Source organism: Pogoniulus pusillus, chromosome 24, assembly GCF_015220805.1.
Source record: "Pogoniulus pusillus isolate bPogPus1 chromosome 24, bPogPus1.pri, whole genome shotgun sequence".
In the NCBI taxonomy this organism is placed as follows: domain Eukaryota; kingdom Metazoa; phylum Chordata; class Aves; order Piciformes; family Lybiidae; genus Pogoniulus; species Pogoniulus pusillus.
In genome coordinates, this window is record NC_087287.1 from 4,446,766 (window position 1) to 4,473,038 (window position 26,273).

Consider the following 26,273-nt stretch of genomic DNA (forward strand, 5'->3'; position numbering starts at 1 on the left):
CTCTGTTAGCCAAGCAGCATCCCAAAAAATGGTCAACTCCTTGTTGTGTAGTGGTGGCTTTCCCAGTGGTATCCACCTCTCCCAAAGGCACCATGAACATTCCTGGTAGGAGCAGGTGATGGAAACACTGCTTTGTGCTCCTCACTTCAGCAGCTCCTGAAGTCTGGTGAGAGAAGGAAGGTGAGTCCATGACCACCTAATCATCTCAAGGGTGAGGGGCAAGAAAAAGGAGCCAGGCTCTACTCAGTGGTGTCCTGTAGTAGATGAGGGGCAACAGTCACAAAGTGCATGGAACCTGCCAGGAGGTTCCACCTGAACAGGAGGAGAAACTTGTTTGCTGTGAGGATGCTGGAGGCCTGGAGCAGGCTGCCCAGACAGGTTGTGGGGTCTCCTTGTCTGGAGACTTTCCAAACCCACCTGGATGTGTTCCTGTGTGCCCTGCCCTGGGTGATCCTGCCCTGGCAGGTGGTTGGACTGGATGATCTGCAGAGGTCCCTTCCAACCCCTCCCATTCTGTGATTCTCTGATTTTAGACAACAGGCAGAAGAAGATAAAGGCAGTTGCTAAGCTGTGCTCTGGGGAAGCTCAGTCAGCAGTGCCAGCTTCCATCTGAAAGGTCAAGAAAGGAGGAGTTAGGACCAAAATGTGTTGGGAAGAATAAAAGGCAACTCCTGAGAGGAATTTCTTTGCCTCCCTGGCTGGGTTTTGCCTTCTCTCCAGCCCTGGAGGCACAAGTACTTTGACTTCCCTGCATGTTGCAACATGCTGAGGTGGAAAGCAAAGCCTCCAGCTTTGCATCCTGGGTCAGCCAGCAGCTTTGCATCCTGGGGTGGCTTTCCCTTCTCAGAGAACAGCAGTGTGGGAGCAGCACCAAGCAGATGGATCAGTGGTAGGGCACAAGGCTTGAGGAGCCTCAAAACTGAGGATGCTTCAGAGCTACTGCTTGGTTTGCAGGTGACCATCCCACTCCTCCTCTCCCAAGCTCCCTTGGCTGATCTTTGTTGCTGATCCCAGGACTTCCTTTGCCCTGCTTCTCAGTGGCCCAAGTGCTGGAATTCCCACTGTCTCTCTCCAGAGATGCTTTTTGTGGTCTAGAAGCTGCACAATGATGTGAATCAACAAGTCTGTAGCTCTTAGCAGAGCATTCCTTGTCTCAGGTATTGGAAGCAGGGGTAGTCCAAGCTGAGGTTTGTCTCCACTGCTAGGTGAAGGCCTGTGGGAACCTCTCCTTGAAGATGCTAGGAGGTTAAAATGGTTCTGAATTGTGTTAAATTTGATCCACTGATAAAAAGTAACTTCTGCTTTTTTTTTTCCCCTCCTCTTGGGTGGTTTGCAGTCATCCAATTATCCCACCCAGGCAAGTAAGGAAGTGCTGCTGCTTCCAGCTCCTGCGACCTGCACTAGATAAGAGCTGAAGCCTTGAGGCTGTGAAAGAGGTTAGGGCTGAATGTAGATCAAAGGATCTTTACTTCAGCTTCCAAAGAGGTGAGGGAGGAAGAGCTGCACTGCTCTTCCCTTCTCCAGCTTGTGCCTGCAGTGCAGGGAGAACTGAGCCTGCAAGCTGTGGGGTAAGGGTGAGCTGCTGGGGGATGTGGTAGGACCAACAGTCACAGAATGTCACAGAGGCTGGAAGTGACCTCCAAAGCTCCTCCAGTCTTGCCCAACAGCCAGAGCAGGAGCACCCAGAGCAGATCACACAGGAACACAGCCAGGCAGGGCTCAAATCTCTCCAGAGAGGGAGACTCCACAACCCCCCTGGGCAGCCTGTGCCAGGCTTCTGGCACCCTCACAGGGAAAAAATCCTCCTCAGGTTTCCATGCAGCTTCCTATGCCTCAGCTTCCACCACTGCCCCTTGTGCTGGCACAGGGCATCCCCCAGCAGAGCCTGGCTGCAGCCTCCTGGCACTCACCTGCACATCTTGATAACCACTGCTGAGGTCACCTCTCAGCTCCTGCTCTCCAAGCTCCCAGCCCCAGCTCCCTCAGGCTCTGCTCCTGACAGAGCTGTTCCATTCCCTTCAGCACCTTTGTGGCTCTGGGCTGCACTCACATTCTGTGCTTCTGTGCTCCACAGCCTCCCTGGGCAGCCTGTGCCAGTCTCTCCCCACCCTCACTCTCAACAATTTCTTCCTCCTCTCCACTCTCACTCTCCCCTCTCCCAGCTCAAAGCCATTGTCCCTCATCCTGGCACTCCCAGCCCTTCTCCAAAGCCCCTCCCCAGCTCTCCTGGAGCCCCTTGAGCTACTGGAAGACTGCTCTGAGCTCTGCCTGCAGCCTTCTCTTCTCCAGGCTGAACAGCTCAAACTCTCCCGGCCTGTCCCCACAAGGGGGCTTCTGCAGCCCTCTGATCAACCTTATGGCCTCCTCTGGACCCTCTCCAGCAGCTCCAGGTCCTTCTACACTCCATCTTTTCGATGTGAACCACCTGCTCTTAATGCTTCAGCACAGCTAAAGACTGAAGAAAATGGCAGCTCCCTCTTGCACTTCTCTGCAGGGTCCCAGCTCTAGCTCATGCTTTACATCCTGTGACTCATAACCCTTGGGAGCAGAGGATGGACTTGAGCCATGAGTTCTGGTGCTGCCTGCCCACTGCTTTCCACTCCCTGAGAAGTTCCCCTGGGAGGGCCTGGAGCAGTGCTCAGCTGGGGGCACTGACACCACCTGGAGCTTCACACTGCACAGAGGAGGCTTCTTGCTGAGCTTTCTGCTGGGCAGACTGAGCTGTCGTTGTGCCTGTTGTCAAACTTTGATCCCCAGGCTCATCTTTGATTCTCTCCATCACTCTTATCATCTACAGCTCTCAGCTTTCCAGCAGAGGACCAGAGCCAGCAAGAAGAGGGGGTGCAAGAAAGCACTTGAGGAGGACTGAACTGGTGTTGTGAGCTGCTTTTGTGGTGAAAGGTCAGTGTCAAGGCTGTTGACCTGTGATGTCTGTCATTTTGGGGTCATGATGGGAGCTCTTCACCTGCAGGCTTTAGTGTGCCTTTCCCTGGACAGCTTCATTTGCCTTCTGGCTGTTTTTTGGGCTGCTGGCAAGTTGGAGGCCTTTCAGTGGGGTAAGGTGATGATGATGACTTTTGTGTAGAGAGGAGCTTGGGTCATGCTTTCAAAGGGTGGGGTTTAGCTTCAGTGGAGAATGATGTCTTCAGTCACACCCCTGCCTTGTACATACCAAGGTGAGAAGGTCTGCCCTGCTTGCTCAGAGCTGTCTCAGGGCCAGGGTTATCAGACCCAGATCAAATAGACTCCAGTGTGGCCACTCCTTGCCCTCCAGGCCAGCAGTGTGCCCATTGCCTGGGTGGGGTGGTTGTATTGGCAGGGGGACGACCATGGAGCCCTTGGGGGAAGGTTGCATCTTAGGTATGAGGTCAGTTTTGGGGCCCTAACTCCCAGAAAGACAGTGAAGGACTGGAGCAGTCCCATAGAAGGACAATGAAGCTGGGGAAGGGTCTGAAGGACAGGGCTGGGGAGGAGCAGCTGAGGGAGCTGGGGGTGTGCAGTGTAGAGAAGAGGAGGCTGAGGGCAGAGCTCATCGCTCTCTGCAGCTCCCTGAGAGTTGGAGCCAGGTGGGGCTTGGGCTCTTCTCCCAAGGGACAAGTGACAGGATGAGGGGAAAAGGCCTGAAGTGACACCAGGGAAGGTTTAGGTTGGACATGAGAAAAAATTTCTTCACTGAAAAGGTTCTCAAAGCATGGCACAGGCTGCCCAGGGAGGTGATCGAATCACCATCCCTGAAGGTGCTGACAAGAGGCAGAGATGTGCTGAGGGGCCATGGTTTGGCACCAGCATTGGCAGAGTTAGAGAATGGTTGGATTGGGTGAGCTGAGAGGACTTTGCCAGCCAAAGTGTCTCTGATTCTCTGCTAGGCTTACAACCCTTTGGGAGCTGCACGTGGGGCAGGCTAAGTGCAGCAGAATTCCTGCAGCAGGTCTGTGTCAGTGCTGGCAGAGATGTCAGAGGTTCCCTACCTAGAAGCAGAGGTCACTGATCTACTGGATCCCAACTTCCTTGCTATCATTCCAAAGTCAATGCTGCAAAACAAGGATGCTTTGAGTGGCCTAGGAGTGATTTCATTTGCTCTGGCCTCCTTCCTTCCCCATCCATCAGCTGCTGCTTTGGGGCAGGTTGTGCAGCAGCAGCAGCCTGCAGGCCTGGCTTGCTCTGCTCTTTAATTAACTGCTGCTGTTGCTCTGCAAGTCGAGGCAAACCTCCCCAGGCAGGGCTGTGATGACTAAATCAATGTCTGGCCAGCAGGAGAATGTGCTGCATGCTTCCTGAGCTGGGCTGGGGCTACCTGCCTGCATGTACCTTAACACAGTAATCTGAGGTGGGCCAAGCAGAGAACCCTGCTGGGTCTTGACCATCTCTCCTATGAAGACAGGCTGAGAGCCCTGGGGCTGTTTAATCTGGAGAAGAGAAGGCTGAGAGGGGATCTGAGCAATGTCTGTAAATATCTGAGGGGTGGGGGGCAAGGAGAAGGGGGCAGGCTGTGTTCACTGGTACCCTGTAATAGCACAAGGGGCAATGGACACAAACTGGAAGCCAGGAGGTTCCACCTCAATATGAGGAGAAGCCTCCTTGGTGTGAGGGTGCTGGAGGCCTGGAGCAGGCTGCCCAGAGAGGTTGTGGAGTCACAGCATATTAGGGGTTGGAAGGGACCCAAGGAGATCATTGAGTCCAACCCCCCTGCCAGAGCAGGACCACACAATCTAGCACAGATCACAGAGGAGCACATCCAGACAGGCCTTGAAAGAGAGTCTCCTTCTCTGGAGACTTTCCAGCTCCACCTGGATGTGTTCCTGTGTGTCCTGCCCTGGCAGTGGAGCTGGCCTGGAAGATCTGCAGAGTTCCCTTCCAGCCCCTTCTATTCTGTGAGTCTGTGACTGTATGATTGAGGTGGCTCAGCACACACAACACAGCAGCTCTCTGTGCAGGGTTTGTGCTCCCAGGTGCTCAGTAGCTGCAACTGGAGCCACTGCTTCTGCTCTCTAGGTTGTCCTAAGGGATCAGTTTCACTATCACAGACCCACACAGTGTTGGCTCGGAAGGGACCCCAAAGACCATCTGCTCCAACCTCTCTGGGTGATGCTGTAGCTGCAGTCAGCTGCCCAGCAGCCTGCCAGGCTGAGCCTTCAACCTGCCCAGTGCAGGGCACTGCACTGCTGCCCTAGGGAGATGATTCCAGTGTCCAGCTGTGCTCATGGCAAACATTTTCTTCTGGAGCCCAATGGGAATGTCCCCAGCAGTGACTTGTCTCCATCCCCCAAAGACAGTGAGGCCTTGCAGTGGTTTCACTGCCTCATCTTATGGTCTGTGGCTTGCAGTCAGACAGGGCAGGATGAACTCATTCCCTCTTCATTCCTTTGGGCTGTTTGTACAGGTGGCTCATCCTTCCCTTCTTACTCTTCATGGAGGTGCTTCACTATGACTCGATTCTCTGGGACTTCAGGCAGATTGGAGCAGCCTGGGACCAGAGGAGGCCACAGCAATGTTGGCAGGGCTGGAAGCCCTCTGCTTTGGGGCCAGGCTGAGAGAGTTGGGCTTGGTCAGCCTGGGGAGGAGAAGGGTGCAGGAGACCTGGTGGCCTTGCAGTGCTGTAAGGGACTGAGCAGTATAGTTTTGTTTGGAAGAACCTTTAAGATCATCCAGTCCAATCCTTAGCCCAGCACTGCCAGGGCATCACTAAACCATGCCCCTCAGCACCACACCCTCATGGATGGGGACTCCACCGCTGGCCTGGGCAGCCTGTTCCAGGGCTGGACAACCCTTTGGGGGAAGAAATTGTTCTTCATGTCCAACCTAAACCTGCCCTGGGGCAATTTGAGGGTCTTTCTGGACAGCCTGGGCCAGGTTCTGCACACCCTCAGGGCCAAACATTTTTCTCTTCTCTCCACTCTCAGTCTCCCTCTTGCAGTTCAAACCACCCCCCTTGGCCTGGCACAACAGGCCCTGCTCACAAGACTGTCCTTTGTTAGCTTCAGTTCTGAGTTTCTAACACCCAGGCCTGGCTGGCATGGCAAAAGCAAAAGGAACCAGTTCCTTGCAAGTATAATGCAGTCATGGTACAGAATGGACAGCTGCCCTGCCCAGCCTGGGCTCATCTGGCTCCAAAGGCAAGGCAATAATCACCAAGCTAACCTGAGAGCCACTGGGTGTGCAGCCTGGCTCTGGCTGCCCATCACTTGCCCCCTGTGCTGAGAGAGGTGAGTCTGTGTAGCTGCAGTGGGAGCCCAGAGGAATCAAAGTCACAAAGGGGTTGGATTGGAAGGGACATTAAAGCTCATCCAGTGCCAACCCCCTGACATAGGCAGGGACACCTCCCACCAGCCCAGGTTGCTCAGGCCTCATCCAGCCTTGAACACCTCCTGCAAGGTTGTGGATCACAGAATCACAGAATGAAGCTGCTCTTGCTCCTTTCAAAAGCCAACCTCAGCAATTGCTTCAGCTGCACAGCTCATTGCCAGCAGAGGCCTACAGCTCAGAGCAGCACTCAGCTGCCTGCTTGGGGTTTTTTAGGAGGATGGAATTGCAGCCAACCCCTTTGGTAGAAGCTGCAGCCCCAGAGTTGGTGGCTCCACTGCTGTGTGTGGATGTGTAATGCCCTTTAGAGAAGTTCTGCTTCTCCACTTCCCTTGGAAGCAGGAGGCTTGGGGACTTGGCTCTGCCTGCAGCCTTCTCCAGGCTGCACAGTCCCAGTTCTCCCAGCTTGGTCCCACAGGGGAGCTTCTCCAGCCCTCTGATCACTTTCATGGCCTCCTCTGGAGCCTCTCCAGCAGCTCCAGGTGCTTCTCCACTTTGGAAACAGGAGGCTTATCTGTGCCACAAGCCAGCACTGTGTTCATAGAGGCATGGAATGGTTTGGCTTGGAAGGACCTTAAAGCTTATCCTGTGCCAACCCTGTGCCAAGGGCAGGGACACCTCCCACCAGCCCAGGTTGCTCAAGGCCTCATCCAGCCTGGCCTGGAACACCTCCAGGCAGGAGGCAGCCACAGCCACCCTGGGCAACCTGTGCCAGTGTCTTCACTACACAAGAAGTGCCCTGGCATCCCTGAGGTCATTTGGGTGGCTTCCTTCAGGAGCCCTCTGCAGGAGGTGAGTGGCAGTGGTGGCCCTGGGGAGAAGAGGTTCACTGGGGACTGCCTCAAGCTCTTCTGTTGTCCGTGCAGGCGCCTGCCGAGATGCGCGAGTACGCGGAGAAGAAGGAGACATGTGGGACCATCTGCCTCAAGTATCTGCTCTTCATCTTCAACTTCTTTTTCTGGGTAAGAAGCTCCAGCCTCTCTGAGAGGCAGTTTGGGTGATCTTTGGCTTGATGTTGGGTAGGGCCCAGATTTCAGCCTGTGGGTGCAGTCCCATGCCTTGGGCTGTCTGCCTTGGCTGGAGAAGTTAGGAGGTCACACTGCAGGCTTTGGCCATTTCTAGGTCATGTTGCCAAATCTAGAAGATCACAGGGAGCTGAAATCAGCCTCTGTGTGTACACCTGGTTTGCTTTTTCAGGGAGCCTGAGGACTCTACTTTCCTCCCAGTCCTTCTCTGAAAATAGCAGAGTGAGTCCTGGCAGTGGAATGGGACAGAGCAAGGATTCACAGTGTGGATGTGGCTCCTTGGGAAAGCTCTGCCCAAAGATTGCTCTGCACAGATAGAGGCTGAACATGAGGCAGCAGTGTGCCCAGGTGGGCAGCAGAGCCAATGGCATCCTGGGCTGGCTCAGAAACAGTGTGGCCAGCAGGACAAGGGAGGTTCTTGTGCCCCTGTGCTCAGCACTGCTCAGGCCACCCCTTGAGTGCTGTGTCCAGTTCTGGGCTGCTGAATTGCAGAGAGATGTTGAGGTGCTGGAAGGTGTTGAGAGAAGGGCAGCAAGGCTGGGGAGGGGCCTGGAGCAGAGCCCTGTGAGGAGAGGCTGAGGGAGCTGGGGGTGTGCAGCCTGCAGCAGAGGAGGCTCAGGGCAGAGCTCATTGCTGCCTGCAGCTGCCTGCAGGGAGGCTGTAGCCAGGTGGGGTTGGGCTCTGCTGCCAGGCAGCCAGCAGCAGAAGAAGGGGACACAGCCTCAAGCTGTGGCAGGGCAGGTCTAGGCTGGATGTTGTTAGGAAGCTGTTGGCAGAGAGAGTGATTGGCATTGGAATGGGCTGCCCAGGGAGGTGGTGGAGTGGCTGTGGCTGGAGGTGTTGCAGCCAAGCCTGGCTGGGGCACTGAGTGCCATGGTCTGGTTGCTAGATTGGGTTGGCTGAGCTTGGAGCTCTCTTCTTGGAGCTGCTATGCTGCCTGCCTTGAAGCTCAGCCCCTCCCAGTGCACAGGAGCCTGCTCCTGCTCTCACCAAGACCCTCTGACAGTCCTTCCTTTAGTGTGGGTCACCCTCTGGCTTCTCTTGGTACACCCTGGCACCAGTGCAGCTGCTCTGGGAGCTGAGGCTGTTCTTTCAGCAGATAACCTTCATTTGCTTGCTTCTCTCCCTTCCCAGCTGGCTGGTGGCGCTGTGATGGCAGTGGGCACCTGGACCCTGGCTGAGAAGAGTGACTACATCAGCCTGCTCTCCTCCAGCACCTATTCAGCCACTGCTTACATTCTGGTGGTGGCTGGGGTGGTTGTCATGGTTACTGGCATCCTGGGCTGCTGTGCCACCTTCAAAGAGCGTCGCAATCTGCTGAGAGTGGTAAGTTTGGCTTGCTTGGTCTGGTCTAGGGGAGGGCAGATCTGCCTCTAGTTTTCCTTCAGCCATGCTAGGAGGGAAGGAAGCATCTTGGTTTGTGTTCTGTCCCAGCCTTGTTTCTCCTAGAGCTAAGACCTCTAAAGCCTGTAGCTCCTAGCAGCAATGCTGTCCTTGTGCTGGGGACAGCTTCACCTTCACCCAAAGGATGTGCTCACTGTGGGTCAGAGGTACAAAACATGGTCATGAGGACTGTGCTTAGTGTGACAGAAACTCTGAAACTGTTCAACCCAAAATCTCCTGGCTTTTGGCTCTTCCTTCTTCCCTGCCCACTCCCTCTTCTCTTCTGGAAAATGGGAAGAGGGAGGAATATGCTACCAAGCTGAGTGGAGTGGTGTGGTTCACATCCAGAGGGACCTGGACAGGTTGGAGAGCTGAACCCAGCTGAACCTCAAGAGGTTCACCAAGGCGAAGTGCAAGGTCCTGCAGCTGTGTTGGGACAGTCCTCAATATCAGTACAGGCTGGGAGTGAGGAGGCTGAGAGCAGCCCTGCAGGGAAGGACTTGGGGGTGCTGGTGGGGGAGAAGCTGGTGAGGAGCCAGCACTGGGCACTGGCAGCCCAGAAGGCCAAGGGCAGCCTGGGCTGTATTCAAGGCAGTGTGGGCAGAGATGGAGAGACAGGATCCTGCCCTTCTGCCCCTGGCCTCACCTGCCCTGCTGTGTCCAGCTGTTGTGCCCTAACACAAGAAGGACATGGACCTGCTGGAGAGGCTCCAGAGGAGCCCACAAAGATGCTCAGAGGGATGGAGAAGCTCTGCTCTGGGACCAGGCTGGGAGAGTTGGGGCTGTGCAGCCTGGAGAAGAGAAGGCTGCAGACAGAGCTCAGAGCAGCCTTCCAGTAGCTGAAGGGGCTCCAGGAGAGCTGGGGAGGGACTTTGGAGAAGGTCTGGGAGTGCCAGGATGAGGGCAATGGTTTGGAAGTGGAACAGGGTAGAGTTAGGTTGGAGCTGAGGAGGAAGCTGTGCAGAGTGAGGGTGGGCAGAGGCTGGCCCAGGCTGCCCAGGGCTGTGCTTGAGGCCCCATCCCTGGAGCCATTGGAGCTGAGCCTTGCTGTGTGCCTGTGCAGCCTGCTCTGGCTGGAGGGGTCCCTGCTGGGTGCAGGGGGATTGCACAAGATGCCCTTGGAGGGTCCCTTCCGACCAGATGCCATCTGTGAGTCAGTGAAAGAGGGGAGACTGGAACCCAACTGGCTTTTAATGACAGTGTGCTCCAGTGCAATTAAGAAGCTTTTTCCCTTGCTTGTCAAACATCAGAAGCCTTCCAGTTGCTGCTTTCTTCAGTTACTAAAGAGTTAGTTGAGTTTGCTTCCAACAACAACAAGAAGCCACAGCTTTGATAGTCTTCTGCTTCTGTTGCACCTTTCCCTGTGTGACTTCCTGAGCTCCCTGCTCACCCACCTGCACCAAAGTTTTTCCCCAGGCTTGGGGTTTCTGTTCTGCTCCCTTCCTCCCTCTCACATCTCCCTGCCAGGCTGGAGTGTGGCACCAGGCACTTTTGCTTTTTGGGCTGCAGTGCTGAGAGCAGTGACTGAAATGCAACCAGTGGCTGCTTGCTTCTCCAGTTGCAGAGGAGGATACTCCAGCAGCTCTCCTTTGCAAACCCTCACCCACCTGACCGTCTCCTTTGCCCTCTTGTTTGGATGGAGGAGCAGAAACAGGAGTCAGGGGCAGGCCTCATGCTTAGAATTCCTGGTGAGAGGCAGAGTAGGGCCAGGAAAGGAAAAGAAAGCACAGAGGATTGCTGGTGCTTGCTCATTAGGCTCCTGATCTGTAGTGGTCCAGTTTGGCCTTGATCTCCGTGCCAGAAAGATCTCCCTTGGCCTTTTTCCTCAGCCAAAAGCTCTAGATGAAAATCCGATGGGGTTCTCTTTGTTATTCTGCCACAGCAAAAGACTGATTTTCCCTTGGGAACAAAAGGGGCCTCTGTCTCCTCACCCCTGGCTGTGACAGGCCTATTGTCTCTGCTTGCTTGTGCTCTGCTGTGGTTGCTGGTGAGTAATCTGCACAGGAGACAGAGCTGTGCTTGCCAGGGCTGCCTGAGCCTGGCTGAGGGCCTTTGCCAGCTCTGAGCTCAGACAGTCATCCTGGCAGCTTCACAGCCACTGTTGGAGAGGAAGGGACCTTAGAGCTCTTCTAGTTCCAGCCTCCTGCCATGGGCAGGGACACCTCCCACCAGTCCAGGTTGCTCAAGGCCTCAGCCAACCTGGCCTTGAACACCTCCAGGCAGGAAGCATCCACAACCTCCCTGGGCAGCCTGTGCCAGTCTCTTCCCACCCTCACTGCCAACAATTTCTTCCTCCTTTCCACTCTCAATCTCCCCTCTCCCAGCTCAAAGCCATTGTCCCTCATCCTGGCACTCCCAGCCCTTCTCCAAAGTCCCTCCTCAGCTCTCCTGGAACCTTTCAGATATTGGAAGGCTGCTCTGAGCTCTGCCTGCAGCCTTCTCTTCTCCAGGCTGCACAGCCCCAACTCTCCCAGTCTATCCCTACAGCAGAGGCTCTCCATCCCTCTGAGCATCTTTGTGGGCTCCTCTGGAGCCTCTCCAGCAGCTCCAGGTGCTTCTTGTGCTGCGTTCCCCAGAAGTGGAGGCAGTGCTGCAGGTGAGGTCTCTGTAGCAGACACCCCTGTGGGTGTGGAAGGGAGCATTGAGAGCAGCACTCTGCTGTCCCCAGTGCCTCCCTGGGGCCTTGAAAACTTAGTTGCTGCCAGCTTTGGGTGCCAGCTCTAACAGGCATGGCTGGGTTTGAGTTTGTTTTCCTGCTGGAGTCAGGAAGATCTGAATGTCCCTGCTGCCCTGCAGCTTCTTGGGAGCAGACAAGCTTGGATTGGACAAGATGACCTTTGAAGGTCCCTTCTAACCCAATGCAGTCTGTGTCAGGAGGATGGGGACAGACTTGTCTCAGTAGTCCCCAGGTCAGTGGGCACAAACTTGGACATAGGAAGTTCCAAGAGATAGAACTTCTCTACTTTAAGAATGGCAGAGCCCTGGAGCAGGCTGCCCAGAGAGGCTGTGGAGTCTCCTTCTCTGGAGACTTTCCAAAGCCATCTGGCTGTGTTTCTGTGTGCCCTGCCCTGGGTGCTCCTGCTCTGGCAGTGGGGTTGGACTGAATGACCTCTGGAGGTCCCTTCCACCATTCTGTGATTCTGTGTTTCTATGATGTTGATTGTTCTGGCCTAGGGAGCCACAACTCTTAGAGGGACATAGTGTAAGGTCCTTCTTATGGCTGGACCTGGTGTCTCTGCAGCTTTATGGACAGAGAGGTGAGTTTAATAGCAGCCATAGAGCCACCTGGAGCTGGAAAGAGGCTGTTGCTGACCAGAAGGCAGGGACTGTGTGTCAGGACAGCTTTTCTCCCTGAAAAGCTCTCTTTATTCCTAAGGAGGAAATGGCCACAGCACATTCCAGCCCCTGCCATTCTGTGAGCTCCCTGCAGCTCCATGTGAGCAAGAAAGCCTTGCAACTGCTGCTGAAGAGCCAGGAGAGCAGCCCTGTGCTCTTTGTGTGTGTCCAGGGTGCAAGCTGCTGCTTCCCTCCAGCAGCAGGATCCCTGGGATTGGCCCAGAGAGAAGGATGATGCTGCAGGTTTGGGTTCCTGGGTGGCAGATGCACTAAAATCATTTCAGAGGTTCACAAGGGCCTTGTGACTCCAAGGCTTTTAAGATCTGCTGGATACATGCTTGTTTCTGTCCACCATGGCACCTCTCAGCTCTAGCTGAATGCCTCTGACATGATGACACAGCACAGGGAGAAGCAAACAAAGCTTTTCACTTCATTGGTTACTCTCAGCACCCTGCCACCCTCCTGGCATCACAGGAGATGTTTTGTTTGGCAAAGCCCTCTCATAGAATCACAGAATCAAGCAGGTTGGAGGAGACCTCCAAGCTCAGCCAACCCAATCTAGCAACCAGACCATGGCACTAAGTGCCTCATCCAGGCTTTGCTTCAACACCTCCAGGCACGGCCACTCCACCACCTCCCTGGGCAGCCCATTCCAATGCCAATCACTCTCTCTGCCAACAACTTCCTAACAACATCCAGCCTAGACCTGCCCTGGCACAGTTTGAGACTGTGTCCCCTTGTTCTGGTGCTGGGTGCTGCTGGAAGAAGAGCCCAACCCCACCTGGCTACAGCCTTCCTTTCAGATCATCCAGTCCAAGCATTCTCTAACACTGCCATGTCCCTCAGCACCACATCTCTACCTCTTTGAAACACCTGCAGGGATGGGCATTCAGCCACCTCCCTGGGCAGCCTGTGCCAGTGTTGAGAACTGTTGCAGGGAAGAAGTTTCTTCTCATGTCCAGCCTAAACCAAGAGGCCATTTTTCTTGTCCTCTCACTTGTTACTAGGGAGAAGAGAAAGACCTTTCAGCTGTAGAGAGCAATGAAGTCCCTTCTCAGCCTCCTGTTCTCCAAGCTGAACAACCCCAGTTCCCTCAGCTGCTCCTCACAAGACCTATGAGACCTCCTTTTCTCATATCCTGCCCCCATCCTTGGCTGAGCAATGATGTCAGGGCAGCTAGGGCAGGACTGGGTCCCACCAAAAGAAAGCCAACCTTTGTCTCCAGCCATGCCAAGCCTTTCTTCCCCCCTTCCAACCTCCTGGGAGCAGCCTTTAGCTCCCTGCTCTCCCTGGGTGACTCATGGCCCTGGTATGAATGGGTACCTTGTACAGGCCTCTGCAGAGAGGGTCACCCTGGGGCTGGGTGGTGAAAGCCTGAGATTGTGTGCTCAGATGGGGAGCTTGTCTGCAGAGAAAACCCATCTGGCCCTCCTCCCAGCTGCTGAGCCCTAGCAGGGCCCGAGGGGGAGCCTGGCAACTGTGTCTGTGATGTTTTACTCCTCCAGAAGGGCTTGGAAGTACCTGGTGAAGAGGCATGCAGAGTGGGAGCATAACTCTGGTGCAGTACAGGCCAGCTTGCTGTGCCCAGGTCTTCACTGCCATCCTTTCTCCCAGGGAAAGATGGTTTGATGTGCAGCTGCACTTGTAGAGAGCCATTTGCTTTGTCCCTTGGCTTAATGTCACATTGGGTGATTCTGTGCTCCACAGCCTCCCTGAAGGTGTTCAAGGCCAGGTTGGATGAGGCCTTGAGCAACCTGTTCTAGTGGGAGGTGTCCCTGCCTATGGCAGGGGGTTGGAACTGGCTGAGTTTTGAGGTCCCTTCCAACCTAACCCATTCTGTGATTCCATGATTGTGCTGGGGACACCAGAGCTGGACCCAGCACTGCAGGTGAGGTCTCAATGGAGCAGGGCAGGGGAGGCAGAATCACCTCTTGGATCTGCTTTGGATATAGCCCAGGCTGCCCCTGGCCTTCTGGGCTGCCAGTGCCCAGTGCTGGCTCCTCACCAGCTTCTCCCCCACCAGCACCCCCAAGTCCCTCCCTGCAGGGCTGCTCTCAGCCTCCTCACTCCCAGCCTGTACTGATATTGAGGACTGTCCCAACACAGCTGCAGGACCTTGCACTTTGCCTTATTGAACCTCTTGAGGTTCAGCTGGGCTCAGCTCTCCAACCTGTCCAGGTACCTCTGGATGGCACCATCCTGTCCCTCAGTCTTATCAACTGCACCACTCACCTTGGTGTTCTCAGAGCTCTTCTGACTTGGTGCTGGGATACTCTCAAAGCCCTCCAGATCCTAGTTTAGCAGCACAGAGTCACACAGGCCTGAGTCCATCCACCTCAGTCGTGCCCTTCAGCCTGTGACCGAGCCCCACAGAGTCGCTGGTCACAGCAGGCTGTGGTTGATGCTTGGCTGCCCTGCTCTGTCCTTGGAGAAGTGGAGCCTTGACTGCTCTCTTGACTCATCATGAGAACATACTCCTCAATAACCTGGTGAAGTGCCCTAAATGACATCAAACCCAAGTGTTGATTGGTTTGTTTTAACCTGTGGGATTGCTCTTTTCCTACCCTCTCCCAATCCCAGCCCTTGCCTTTGGGCACTGCTGCAGCAAAGCATGGATGAAAACAAAGCTGCCTCCCAGCAGCTCTTTGCAACCTGTATTCATGACCTGCTCTCCCCTTTCTTTTGCAGTACTTCATATTGCTGCTGTGCATCTTCCTCCTGGAGATCATTGCTGGAATCCTGGCCTATATCTACTACCAGCAGGTGAGTGGACATCAGCCCTTAGAGACTCAAAGCAGGGAGACAAAGCAGCCAGAAATAGGCTTGGAGGCTTGGAAACCCAAGTTCCTCAGTTTTAGTCCCTGCTGTACAAAAAAACAGCTGTGAACAGGCTGGAAAGTGGCCAGAGAAGGGCCAGAAGAATGATCAGAGGCCTGGAAGCTCTCTGCCATGTGAGGAAAGCCTGAGAGCTGGGTTTGTGCATCCTGAAGAATAGAAGTCTCAAGGCAGATCTTATTGCCATGGATCAGGGCATAAAGGATGGTGACTAAAAGGAGGGTGGGGACTCCCTTATAGCAAGGAGTCCCATGGAGGAGACAAGGGGGGATGGGGACAAGTCACTGCTGGGGCCATTCCCACTGGGCCCCAGAAGAAAATGTTTGCCATGAGCACAGCTGGACACTGGAATCATCTCCCTAGGGCAGCAGTGCAGTGCCCTGCACTGGGCAGGTTGAAGGCTCAGCCTGGCAGGCTGCTGGGCAACTCCTTCCAACTCCACCACCACCTAGAGAGGTTGGAGCAGATGACCCTTGGGTTTCCTTCCAAGCTGGCACTGTGTGAGTCTGGAAGCTTGGTCGTGGTCACCTTTCCACAGGTCTGTCCTCACTCTCCTGTTTGCACAGAGGACCTTGAATTCTTCACTCTTTTAACAGCGCTCCAGGGAGGCTGCTCAGCAACTTCCTGTGCCTCTCCTCTGTGCACCTTCCTGTGCCAGTCTCTGACCCCATCTCAAGTGCCGGTTGGTGTCCATTATTGCTGTGGGAAGCTTAGAGTGCCACAGGTGGGGCACTGGAGCAGTGTTGCTGTGTGAACCAGGGTCCTCTTAGCACTTTTTGGCTATTTCCTGAGTGGGTGAGAAGAATTGAGGCAGGTTGAAAGAGCCTTCAGAGGAAGAAGTGTTGGCATCCAATCACCTGGCGTTAGCGGTGGGCAATAAGGATGCTTGCAGGAGTTCTGTACTTGCAGGATTTGTCCCTCTGTCACCCTTCCCAAGAGAGGCCTTGTGCAATCACACACTTAATTGCTTCTCCTGCTGATCCAGGAGGTGTTCAACCATGTGGCTTCAGTCCAGGATTTCCTTCTTCCTTCTCCTTGGACCAGTTGGGCTTAAGAGGTTAAAAACCACTCCTGGTCTCACAGGCCTGCTTCAGCAGGCATAGTTTTATGTTCTCTCTGATGCTGGCATGCCTTGGCACTCTTTCTGGAGGTGAGGACCCACATGATGGTGTCCACAGGCTGAAATGTGGTCCTAGGGAACCTGCTGCCAGTTGCTAAAGCACAAGGAGCTGGAAGTGAGACTGTCTGGGCCAGCCTGGGAGGATGGTTTAGAAGGACAGTTCAGCTGCATAGCTTTCCTCTTGGAGCTGAGGCAGTGAAATGTCTGCAGGGCTCCGGGCTGCTACCAGGAGGGAGTTCCCCTTCTGGTTTTTATCCCACTTGTCTCTCCTGTCCAGCTGAGCATGGAGCTGAAGCAGAATCTGAAGGCCACCATGACCCAGAAGTACAGGAAGGAGGGAGAGGAGAGCGTTACCAGCGCCGTGGACAAGCTGCAGCAGGAGGTGAGGATCCCTGGAGGCAAGGGGAGGGAGGGCAAGTTGCAGGGCTTAAAATCAAGCACACAGAAGACTCTTGACAACCAACATAGAGATCTTGGATGTCCCCTTCCTGGAGGTGTTCAAGGCCAGGTTGGATGAGGCCTTGAGCAAACTGGGCTGGTGGGAGATGTCCCATAGAAGGGAGTTGGCACTGGATGAGCTTTAAGGTCACTTCCAACCCAGCCCATTCCATGTGTCTATGAACACAGTGTTGGGCTTTGGCCAAGCCCACAAGCTTCCTGCTTCTAAAGGAAGTGGAAAAGCAGACCTTCTCTAAGGGACTTTAGACATCTACACTCAGCAATGGAGCCACCAGCACTTGGGCTACAGCTTCTAACAAAGGGTTTGGCTGGAAGTCTCCCCAAAAGAGCCCCTAAAGCCAAAGCCAGGAAGCTGAGGTTGTGGAGACTCCAAGGCTGGCAGTGTTCAAGGCCAGGCTGGATGAGGCCCTGAGCAACCTAGGCTAGGGCAAGATTGAAGATTATCTAGTGCCAAGCCCCCTGCAATGGGTAGACCCCATTGCAGGGGGCTTGGCACTAGATGATCTTCCAGGTCCCTTCCAACCCAACTCATTCTATGAGTGCCTTGAGCAACCTGTGCTGGTGGGAGGTGTCCATGCCCATGGCAGGGGGCTTGGCACTAGATGATCTTCCAGATCCCTTCCAACCCAACTCATGCTATGAGTGCCTTGAGCAACCTGTGCTGGTGGGAGATGTCCCTGCCCATGGCAGGGGGTTGGAGCTGACTGAACTTTAAGGTCTCTTCCAGCCCAAGTCCTGCTATGAGTCTGTGATACCTGGAGCTCATCTGTGGAGGAGAGTGAAGGCCAGGGCCTGATGTGGGAGGCTGGGGAGGGAAGATGGAGGCTGCAGGGCTGGAAGGCTGAGCCTGTGCCATGTGTGCCACCAGTTCAAGTGCTGTGGGAGCAACAACTACACGGACTGGGCTGACAGCAAATGGATCAGGTCGGCAGAGGCCAGCGGGCGCAAGGTGCCAGACAGCTGCTGCAAGACCATCACGGACCTGTGCGGCCGCAGGGACCACCCCTCCAACATCTACAAGGAGGTAAGGGGCAGCAGAGCTCCAGTGCTACCTGAGCCAAGGGCAGGGAGGAGCTGTGGGGCTGAGAACAAAGAGATCTTGTTGCTCTCTACAACTACCCGAAGGGAGATTGTAGCCAGGTGGGGTTGGGCTCTGCTCCCAAGCACTCAGGGACAGAGTAAGAGGACACAGTCTCATGTTGTGCCAGGGCAGATTCAGGCTGGATGTTGTTAGGAAGTTGTTGGCAGAGAGAGTTATTGGCATTGGAATGGGCTGCCCAGGATGGTAGTGGAGTCACCATGCCTGGAAGTGTTTAAAAGGAGGCTGGATGAGGCACTTAATGCTATGGAGTAGTTAATGAGAAGGTGTTAGGTGCTAGGTTGGACTCGATGATCTCAAAGGTCTTTTCCAGCTGGTTAATTCTGTGATTCTGTGCTGGGTTATTGTTGCAAGCTGGCGGCAGGATTCTTTAGAAAGCAGAATTCCTGCCTCTAATTGCTGCCCTCTCCCTGGAGGTGTTCAAGGCTGGACTGGATGAGGCCTTGAGCAACCTGGGCTGCTGGGAGGTGTCCCTGCCTATGGCAGGGAGTTGGAACTGGATGATCCTCGAGGTCCCTTCCAACCCTGACAGAACTGTGATTCAGCCAGAGGGGCTCTTGAGGCTGCCAGCTGTGTTGGGCTGACTCTGCAGAAGAGGAATGGACAAGCTGGGGAAGGGCCTAGAGAATAAATCTGATGGGGAACAACTGAGGGAGCTGGGGATGGTTAGTTTGAAGATGAGGAGGCTGAGGGGAGAACCTCATTGCTGTCTGCAGCTACCTAAAGGGACATTGTGGAGAGGCTGCTGGGCTCTGCTCACAGGTAATTGGAGACAGAACAAGGGGGAATGGCCTCAAGCTGAGGAGGTTTAGATTGGACATTAGGAAGAAGTTTTTCAAGGAGAGAGAGGTCAGGGACTGGAATGAACTGCCCAGGGAGGTGGTGGAGTCACCCACCCTGGGTGTGTTTAAGGTTGTTTGGATGCAGTGCTTGGGGGATTAAGGTGAATCTTGTAGAGTGGGGTTCTAGGTTGGACTTGGTGATCCTGAGAGGCTTTGCCAACGTGGCTGTGTCTGTGATTCTGTGAGGGGAGGTTTGGGTCTACACGGGCAAGGGGGTGGGCACCATGAGGGATGTTCCTCCCCCAGGTCCAGGAGGTGAAGGGCAGAGTGGTTGGCACCATGAGGGATGCTCTTCCCCCAGGTCCAGGAGGTGAAGGGCAGAGTGGTTGGCACCATGAGGGATGTTCCTCCCCCAGCTCCTAGCTTCCAGCTGCTCAAATCCCCCTGGAAAATCCCAGCAGGGATCCTGGCAGGGAGAGGGAATGGAAAGGTCTCGGGCTGCTCAGGGCAGTGGTGGACCCCCCATCCCCATGGATAATCTGTGTAGCTGTGGGTTTAGTGGTGACCTGGTCATGTTGGGTTAGTGGTTGGACTTGAACTTCAAGGTCTTTTCCAACCAAAACAATTCCATGATTCTATGAAATGAGGTCTCCAGAGCTCAGAAAGGATTTGGTGGGATCATAGAGTTGTTTTTTTTTAGTGGGTTGGGGAAGAAAAGCTTAGGAGAGCATCAGATGAGGAAAGAGGAGCAACTGCTTCATACCAGGGCAGCTGGGGCTGACTAAAACCTGATGCCAGCGTGGGAAAAGCAAGGCCTTTGCCATCCCTCCCTGGAGGGCTGTGTGCTCTCTCTCCTCCCTTCTGCCTGCCTCTCTGAAGGCATCTGTGTTCTCTGCAGCCCCCAAAACCCTTGGGGCACTGCTGTAGCACTCACAAGAAACTCTTTAATGTCACCAGGGAAAAACCTGCCTCAGCAGCTGAAACGGTTCAAGTCTTTAAAAGGAGCTCTTCCCAAAATAAAACAGCACCAGAGGATGTTTGTAGTGGTTTATTTTTGCTGTGTGACAACAAAACCTTGTCCTTAAAGTAGGAGGGAAGGGTCACAGTGCCAGCCAGGGGTGCAGCTGGGAGGCAGAGGCAGGCAGAGCCTGGCTTGCCACGTTCACAGCCAGTCTCACTGCTGTCACAAATAGCAGTGGCAGCATTTTACTCTTAAAAGGCTCCTTGGCATGGTGGAGATCCTGCTGCTGGAGCTGCTCAGCAACATTTCTTTGGCCTCCTGGCCTGACAGGAGTCAGGCAAGTGCTGGGCAGTGATGCAGGCTGCCTCAGAGGAAAATGCCACTCTCCCTCTGTGTGACTTGCCCGCTGTGTTTCTGCCCAGCTGGGCTTGTTGGATGGTCCTGAGCCTGTAGGTCCAACCCCAACATGATGCACTTCAGATCATTTGGGCTCAGGGCAGACCTCATTGCTGGCTACAGCTACCTGAAGGGAGGTTGTAGCCAGGTGGGGTTGGGTTCTTCTGCAGCAGCACCCAGTAACAAACAAGGGGACACAGTTTCCAGTTGTGCCAGGGCAGGTCTAGGCTGGATGTTGTTAGGAAGTTGTTGTCAGAGAGAGTGATTGGCATTGGAATGGGCTGCCCAGGGAGGTGGTGGAGTGGCCGTGCCTGGAGGTGTTGCAGCCAAGCCTGGCTGGGGCACTTAGTGCCATGGCCTGGTTGGTTGGGCAGGGCTGGGTGCTAGGTTGGACTGGCTGAGCTTGGAGCTCTCTTCCAGCCTGCTTGGTTCTATGATTCAGAGAGCAGCCCTGTGGAAAGGGACTTGTGGGTGCTGGTGGATGAGAAGCTGGACATGAGCAGACAGTGTTGAGTTTGCAGCCCAGAAGGCAAATCATATCCTGGGGTGCAAAGTGTGGCCAGCAGAGCCAGAGAGGGGATTCTGCCACTTTGCTCTGCTCTGGTGAGACCTCACCTGCAGTACTGCATCTGGTTCTGGAGCCCTCATTGTAGGAATGACATGGAACTGATTGAGTAGGTCTAGAGGAGGGCCACAAGGATGATCAGAGGATTGGAGCAGCTCTGCTATGAAGACAGGCTGAGGGAGCTGGGGGTGTTCAGTCTGGAGAGGAGGTGGCTCTGGGGACACCTAATAGCAGCCTTCTAGTAGCTGAAGGGGGCCTACAGGATGGATGGAGAGAAGCTGTTTACAAAGGCCTGCAGGAACAGGACAAGGAGCAATGGGTTCAAGCTTGAGAAGAGCAGATTCAGATTGGATGTAAGGAACAAATTCTTTACCACGAGGGTGGGGGAGCACTGGAACAGGTTGCCCAGGGAGGTGGTTGAGACCCCTTCCCTGAAGACATTCAAGGTGAGGCTTGACAGGGCCCTGGGTGACCTGGGCTGGAGGGGATGTCCCTGCTGACTGCAGCAGGGGCTGGGTTGGATGACTTCTAGAGGTCCCCTTGGGCCTGGACCATTGATTCTGTGATTCTGTATTCCATGGTGCTCCTTGCTCCCTGCAGAGTGGCTGCATCACCAAGCTGGAGAACTTCATTCAGGAGCACCTGAAGATTATTGGGGCCGTGGGGATCAGCATCGCCTGTGTGCAGGTAACAGAAAGTGGTGCCTGGAGCTTTGGGGGGCGCTGGGTTAGAAAGCTAAAGGAGCAGCCAGAGCCTGGGGGGGTGGGGATAAAAGATAATCCGATGTTTTGGGCCCTTCCCTGCCTGGCAAGGAGAAGGTAGCAGGTTCTTTGAGGACCTGAGGATTCACCAGCTCCAAAGCAAAAGCTTTTTTGTTTTCACTTGATCTGTGGAGTTTGCTTGTGGTGAAGGAGTGCATGGCTTGGGACAGAGGAAGAGGCTTCTGCTGCAGGGCTGCTGGGAGGTTCCAGCGCAGCCAATCTGGCAGCCTGCAAGAGACCTCTTGTGGGGATGTGCTCTGGAGAAGTTTCCTACCCCACTTCATGGGGTTTGAAGTCATCCCCAAGTTCTCCCTCAGCTGAGGAACCCCACTGTGGGAGAGGGAGCTGAAGAGAAGGGAGAGTTGCCCACCCCTCTCCCATTTTAGAGGGGAAAGTCTTTTCTTCCAGTTGCCAGTCTCTGGCAGTTCCTCATCATCCCCTTTGTGCTGGCAAGTAGCCAAAATCCCCCCCCCGCCCCCCGGGAAGCTGCTGGTGATTAATTAAGAGGATTAGCAGAGATTATTGCAGTCGGAGCACTGTCCCCAGGCGGGAGCTGGCTGCTGCTCAGGATGGGCTCAGCCTGTTAGTTGGAAGCTGCTGCATCCACTCTGGTTTTTCATGCCTGCTTCTCTCCTCTTCACACCCTGCAGATCTTTGGGATGATTTTTACCTGCTGCTTGTACAGGAGTCTAAAAGCAGAGCCCTATTAAGAGCAGCAGGAGCTCTGTGGCTGCCCCTCCGCCGCTTCCCTTAGCACCTGCCCAGCTGCCCACTCTCCACCACCGCAGCAGTGTCTGTAACCCTCGAGGACTTGGCTCTGCAATTCCCTGCCTCTCCTTAGCCGCCCCTCTGGAGGAAAGTCCCAGCCTCCTGGTTGTGGGGAGCAGGTCCTCTTCGTTGTCAGTAACCCCAAGAGCTGTGGATCTCCTGCCAGAAGCTTTAGCAAAGCAGTCCCTTGATGTAACCACCCAGCAACGTTTAGCCAGGGCCGCTTCTCTTGAGCTGTTGGAGACGTCAGGATGGCGCAAGAAGACTCCTGGTTTGCTCTCTGAGAAGTGCTTCAGCAGCACCAGGCCTTTGCTGTGAGGACAGATGATGCTTCTGCGCTGAGCTGGGGCCAGAGCTGAGTCTCTCATCCGTGCAAGATTTGTCTCCCTCTTCCCAAGCAGGCAGCGGTGTCCCAGCGCAGCGCTTCTCCTCCTGAGAGGTCCCTTGGAGCAGGAGCTACTCTCCCTGCTGACTGGAAGCGCAGCTTGGTGCAGTTGAAATCTTGTCATGACTCTGATGGTGCCTTAGGACTTCTCAGCCATCCTTCCTCCTCTTCCTTGAAGCTTCTCCCCACCACGGTGCCCTTAGAAGCCACCAGAGGCCTTTTTGCCCCCAGCGATTCTGGAGCCTGAGATGATGGACTACTTCCTCATTCTTTTGGTCCCGTCTGTCCTGTAGAGTGGCCTCCAGCAGGAGAGAGAGGACTTCGGTTTCCTCCTCCCTATCCCCTGCTGACGTTTGATGAAGAAGTGCCCTGTGGAGCTGGTGTGTCTTTGGCCCCTTCACTCCTACCTTCTCAGATCTGCTAGAGGTTGAGAGAGGCTCTCAGCCTGATTTCTCCAACTCAGCCCTCCAGGCTTGTCCCTTTTGGGCAGGAAATGAATCCGTGCAGAGGTTCAGTGAATCCATGCAGATGTTAAGTGAATCTCTGAAGAGGTTTAATGAATCTGTGCATATGTTTAATGATTCTCTGCACAGGTTTAGTGAATCCATGCACAGGTTTAGTGAATCCATGCACAGGTTTAGTGAATCCATGCACAGGTTTAGTGAATCTCTGCAGAGGTTTAATGAATCTGTGCAGATGTTTAATGAATCCATGCAGAGGTTTAGTGAATCTCTGCAGAGGTTTAGTGAATCTCTGCAGAGGTTTAATGAATCTCTGCAGAGGTTTAATGAATCTGTGCAGATGTTTAGTGAATCCGTGCAGAGGTTTAGTGAATCTCTGCAGAGGTTTAGTGAATCTCTGCAGAGGTTTAATGAATCTTTGCAGAGGTTTAATGAATCTCTTCAGAGGTTTAGTGAATCCATGCAGATGTTTAGTGAATCCATGCAGATGTTTAGTGAATCCATGCAGATGATTAGTGAATCTGTGCAGATGTTTCATGAATCTGTACAGACATTTAATAAATCTCTGCAGATGTTTCCTCAGCCCCCTGAGAGCTCCCGAATCAGTTTGTGGCTTTAATGCCACCTGGAAGCCCATTTACAGGTTGCTGCCCACAGTGTAGTGGCAGATTGGTAGTGCTGAGTTAATTGAATAGGCTTTAATTAAATCTTCCCTCTGCTTTGGGGTCCTGGATACATACAGGACACAGACATCACCACTGCCGTGGACCTGGCACCATCGTGATGCCAACAGGGTTTGTATGCCTCTGGTGTTCTTCTCCCCTTCCTGGTGTGCCTGTTACAGTCCTGGAGCAGAAAGAGATGTGGTGTTCCTGAGCAGTGGACAAAAGCCCTCTCAGAAACAGACTGGATCCTTCTCCTGCTCTTCTGGTGGTGCCAGTTGAGCCCTGTCCCCTGGCAGCAGACAGCTAACAGGAGCAAAGTCCTCCAGATCTCTGAAGGGTCTTGCAGCACTTGGTGGGGGGGTTTAGGTCTTACAGAGCAGGAATCTTGGACTGGTGCTGAAGGGGTGACAAATGGAAATTCAGAGCAGGTCAACCTGGAACTGTCCTCCCTCAACAGCAGCCTCATGAAATAATCCTTAACTAATGCAGAGTGTGAGAGAGAGAGAGGTGGAGGAACCCATGGGGGGTGGCATCTGTTCCAGGGCAGAGGGAAAGAGGGGAAAGCAAAATGATCTACAGGAGAAATCCCTGAATGATTCCTTGCCTTATAATCGAGTTCCTGACACCTAAGTGACTACTAACTGAGAAGAAAAGGTTGAGCATGTGGCTTGAAGCAATTATCTCTAGGTGCCTTCACTCCTGCCCTTCAGACACATCCCCCAGGGCTGGGAGAGGCCAGGAAGAACACAGATCCCACCAGAGAGTTGGCTCCTGTCCCATCAGTTGTTTTATACTGTTTTGTTCTCTGTGTAATAATATTCATGGCTTTGTCCTTGGGTTTGGTTGGTTTTTTTTAACCCAGTTTAAGTTGCTGGCCAATAGAAAAATAAAGCTGAAGATTCTGTACTTGCTCTGCCTGATAGAATTGAAAGAGTGTCCCAGGGATCCCTCAGATCCTCCTGCTGCTGCTGCTGCAGAGCTTCTTCCAAAAGAAGCTGTTCTGAAGGACCAGGTTGTGAAGGGAAGCAAAAGAATCACAGAATGGGTTGGGTTGGAAGGGAACTTAAAACTCATTCAATGCCAACCCCTTGCCATAGGCAGGGACACCTCTCACCAGCATAGGTTGCTCAAGGCCTCATCCAGCCTGGCCTTGGAATGCCTCCAGGGAGGCTGTGGAGCACAGAAGCACAGAATGGGATCTTTGATCACATTCTGTGCTTCTGTGCTCCACAACCTCCCTGGGCAGCCTGTGCCAGTGTCTCACCACCCTCACTGCCAACAATTTCTTCCCCATCTCCAGTCTTAATCTCCCCTCTCTCAGCTCAAAACCTTTGTCCTTCATCCTCAGAATAGGAAGAATCTGCTGTGTGTCCCTGATCTGCCAGCCTGCTTCTGCTCTGCTGCCATGAGGAGTCCAGAGGAGGCCATCAAGATAGATGCTCAGAGGGCTGCAGCAGCTCTGCTGTGAGGACAGGCTCCAAGAGATGGGGCTCTGCAGCCTGGAGCCCCCAGCACAAGCAGGACATGGAACTGTTGGAGCCAGTCCAGAGGAAGCCATCAAGACGCTCAGAGGGCTGCAGCAGCTCTGCTCTGAGGACAGGCTACAAGGGTAGGAGCTCTGCAGCCTGGAGAAGAGAAGGCTTGGAGGACACCTTGGAGTGGCCTTCCAGTATCTGAAGGGGGCTACAGGAGGGCTGGGGAGGGACTATTGACAAGGTCTGGTAGTGAGAGGGTGAGGAGGAGGAATGGGTTTGAAGTGGCAGAGGTGAGATTGAAACTGGATGTTAGGAAGAGGAATGGGTTTGAAGTGGCAGAGGAGAGATTGAATCTGGATGTTAGGAAGAAGGTGGTGAGACCCTGGCACAGGTTGCCCAGGGAGGTTGTGAAGCACAGAAGCACCCAATGTGATCTTTGATCACATTCTGTGCTCAACAAGCTTCCTGGAGGTGTTCAAGGCCAGGTTAGATGAGGCCTTGAGCAGCCTGTTCTAGTGAGAGCTGTCCCTGCCTATGACAAGGGATTGGAACTGGCTGATCCTTGAGGTCCCTTCCAACCTAAACCATTCTGGACTCTCTGACTGCTGCAGGCTGCTCAGATCTGGAACCACAGATCCTCAGAGTGCCAGGTGATGTAGGTGCTCTGTGCATGGAGATGTGCACACCAGCACTGCTCCAGGGGCTGGGGCACTCCTGACTGGGCTCACTGGAACACTTGGGGACTTCTCAGCTTTGTCCCACAAGCTGCAGATCCTCATCATGAACATGGAGGCAGATGGAGGCAGGGCCTTTGTCATCAGGTAGCACATGCCCCTTGCTGACCCAGTGCTGCCAGTCAGGGCAGCTGAGGACCAGCTGAGGGTCTGAATGGGCTCAGGGCTCTGCTGTGCTCTCCCTCACTCCTTGTCCTCCTCCCAAAGGCACAAATCCTTCCCTTTTCCATCCTAACTCCTAGGACAGCTGAACTGCCTCTGCCCCCCACTGCAGCTCAGAGGGTTGTGAGCAGATGCACTGAGCATAGCTGGAAGTTTGTACCTCACAGTTCTCTGGGGTCAGGACTGGGTCCAATCTCACTCGACAGCTTCATCAACGACCTGGATGAAGGCACAGAGTGGAGCCTCTGCCAGCTTGCTGATAGCACCAAACTGGGAGGAGTAGTTGGCACCTTGTCAGGCTGTGCTGCCATCCAGTGAGACCTGGACAGGCTGAGAGCTGGGGGAGAGGAACCTCGTGAAGGTCAACAAGGGTAAGTGTGGATCCTGCACCTGGGAAGGAACAACCTCCTGCAGCAGGACAGGTGAGGGGGACCTCCTGGAGAGCAGCTCTGTGGAGAAGGACCTGGCAGTGCTGGGGGACAGTCACCATGAGCCAGTGATGTACTCTTGGAGCCAAGAAGGCAAATAGGGTCCTGGGGTGCATTAAGAGTGTGGCCAGCAAGCCAAGTGAGGTTCTCCTCCTCTGCTCTGTTGAGGCCAC

At 54.2% G+C, this 26,273-nt stretch overlaps 1 protein-coding gene across 2 annotated transcripts in view; it reads left to right on the forward strand.

Annotated features, from left to right (window-relative positions):
• Positions 1-24,207, forward strand: part of CD151 (CD151 molecule (Raph blood group)) — a 39,360-nt gene extending 15,153 nt beyond the window's left edge. The window contains exons 1-9 of one of the 2 annotated variants that reach the window (XM_064163126.1): positions 1,342-1,436; positions 2,798-2,901; positions 7,167-7,262; positions 8,460-8,651; positions 14,733-14,807; positions 16,277-16,381; positions 17,327-17,482; positions 20,862-20,948; positions 21,673-24,207. In XM_064163126.1, the coding sequence (XP_064019196.1) occupies positions 7,179-7,262; positions 8,460-8,651; positions 14,733-14,807; positions 16,277-16,381; positions 17,327-17,482; positions 20,862-20,948; positions 21,673-21,732 (759 nt within the window). In that variant the 5' untranslated portion in view covers positions 1,342-1,436; positions 2,798-2,901; positions 7,167-7,178 and the 3' untranslated portion in view covers positions 21,733-24,207. Of the gene's footprint in view, positions 1-1,341; positions 1,437-2,797; positions 2,902-7,166; positions 7,263-8,459; positions 8,652-14,732; positions 14,808-16,276; positions 16,382-17,326; positions 17,483-20,861; positions 20,949-21,672 lie in introns of those variants that run through there. The other variant, XM_064163125.1, reaches the window with a different exon arrangement.
• The last annotated feature ends 2,066 nt before the right edge of the window (positions 24,208-26,273 follow it).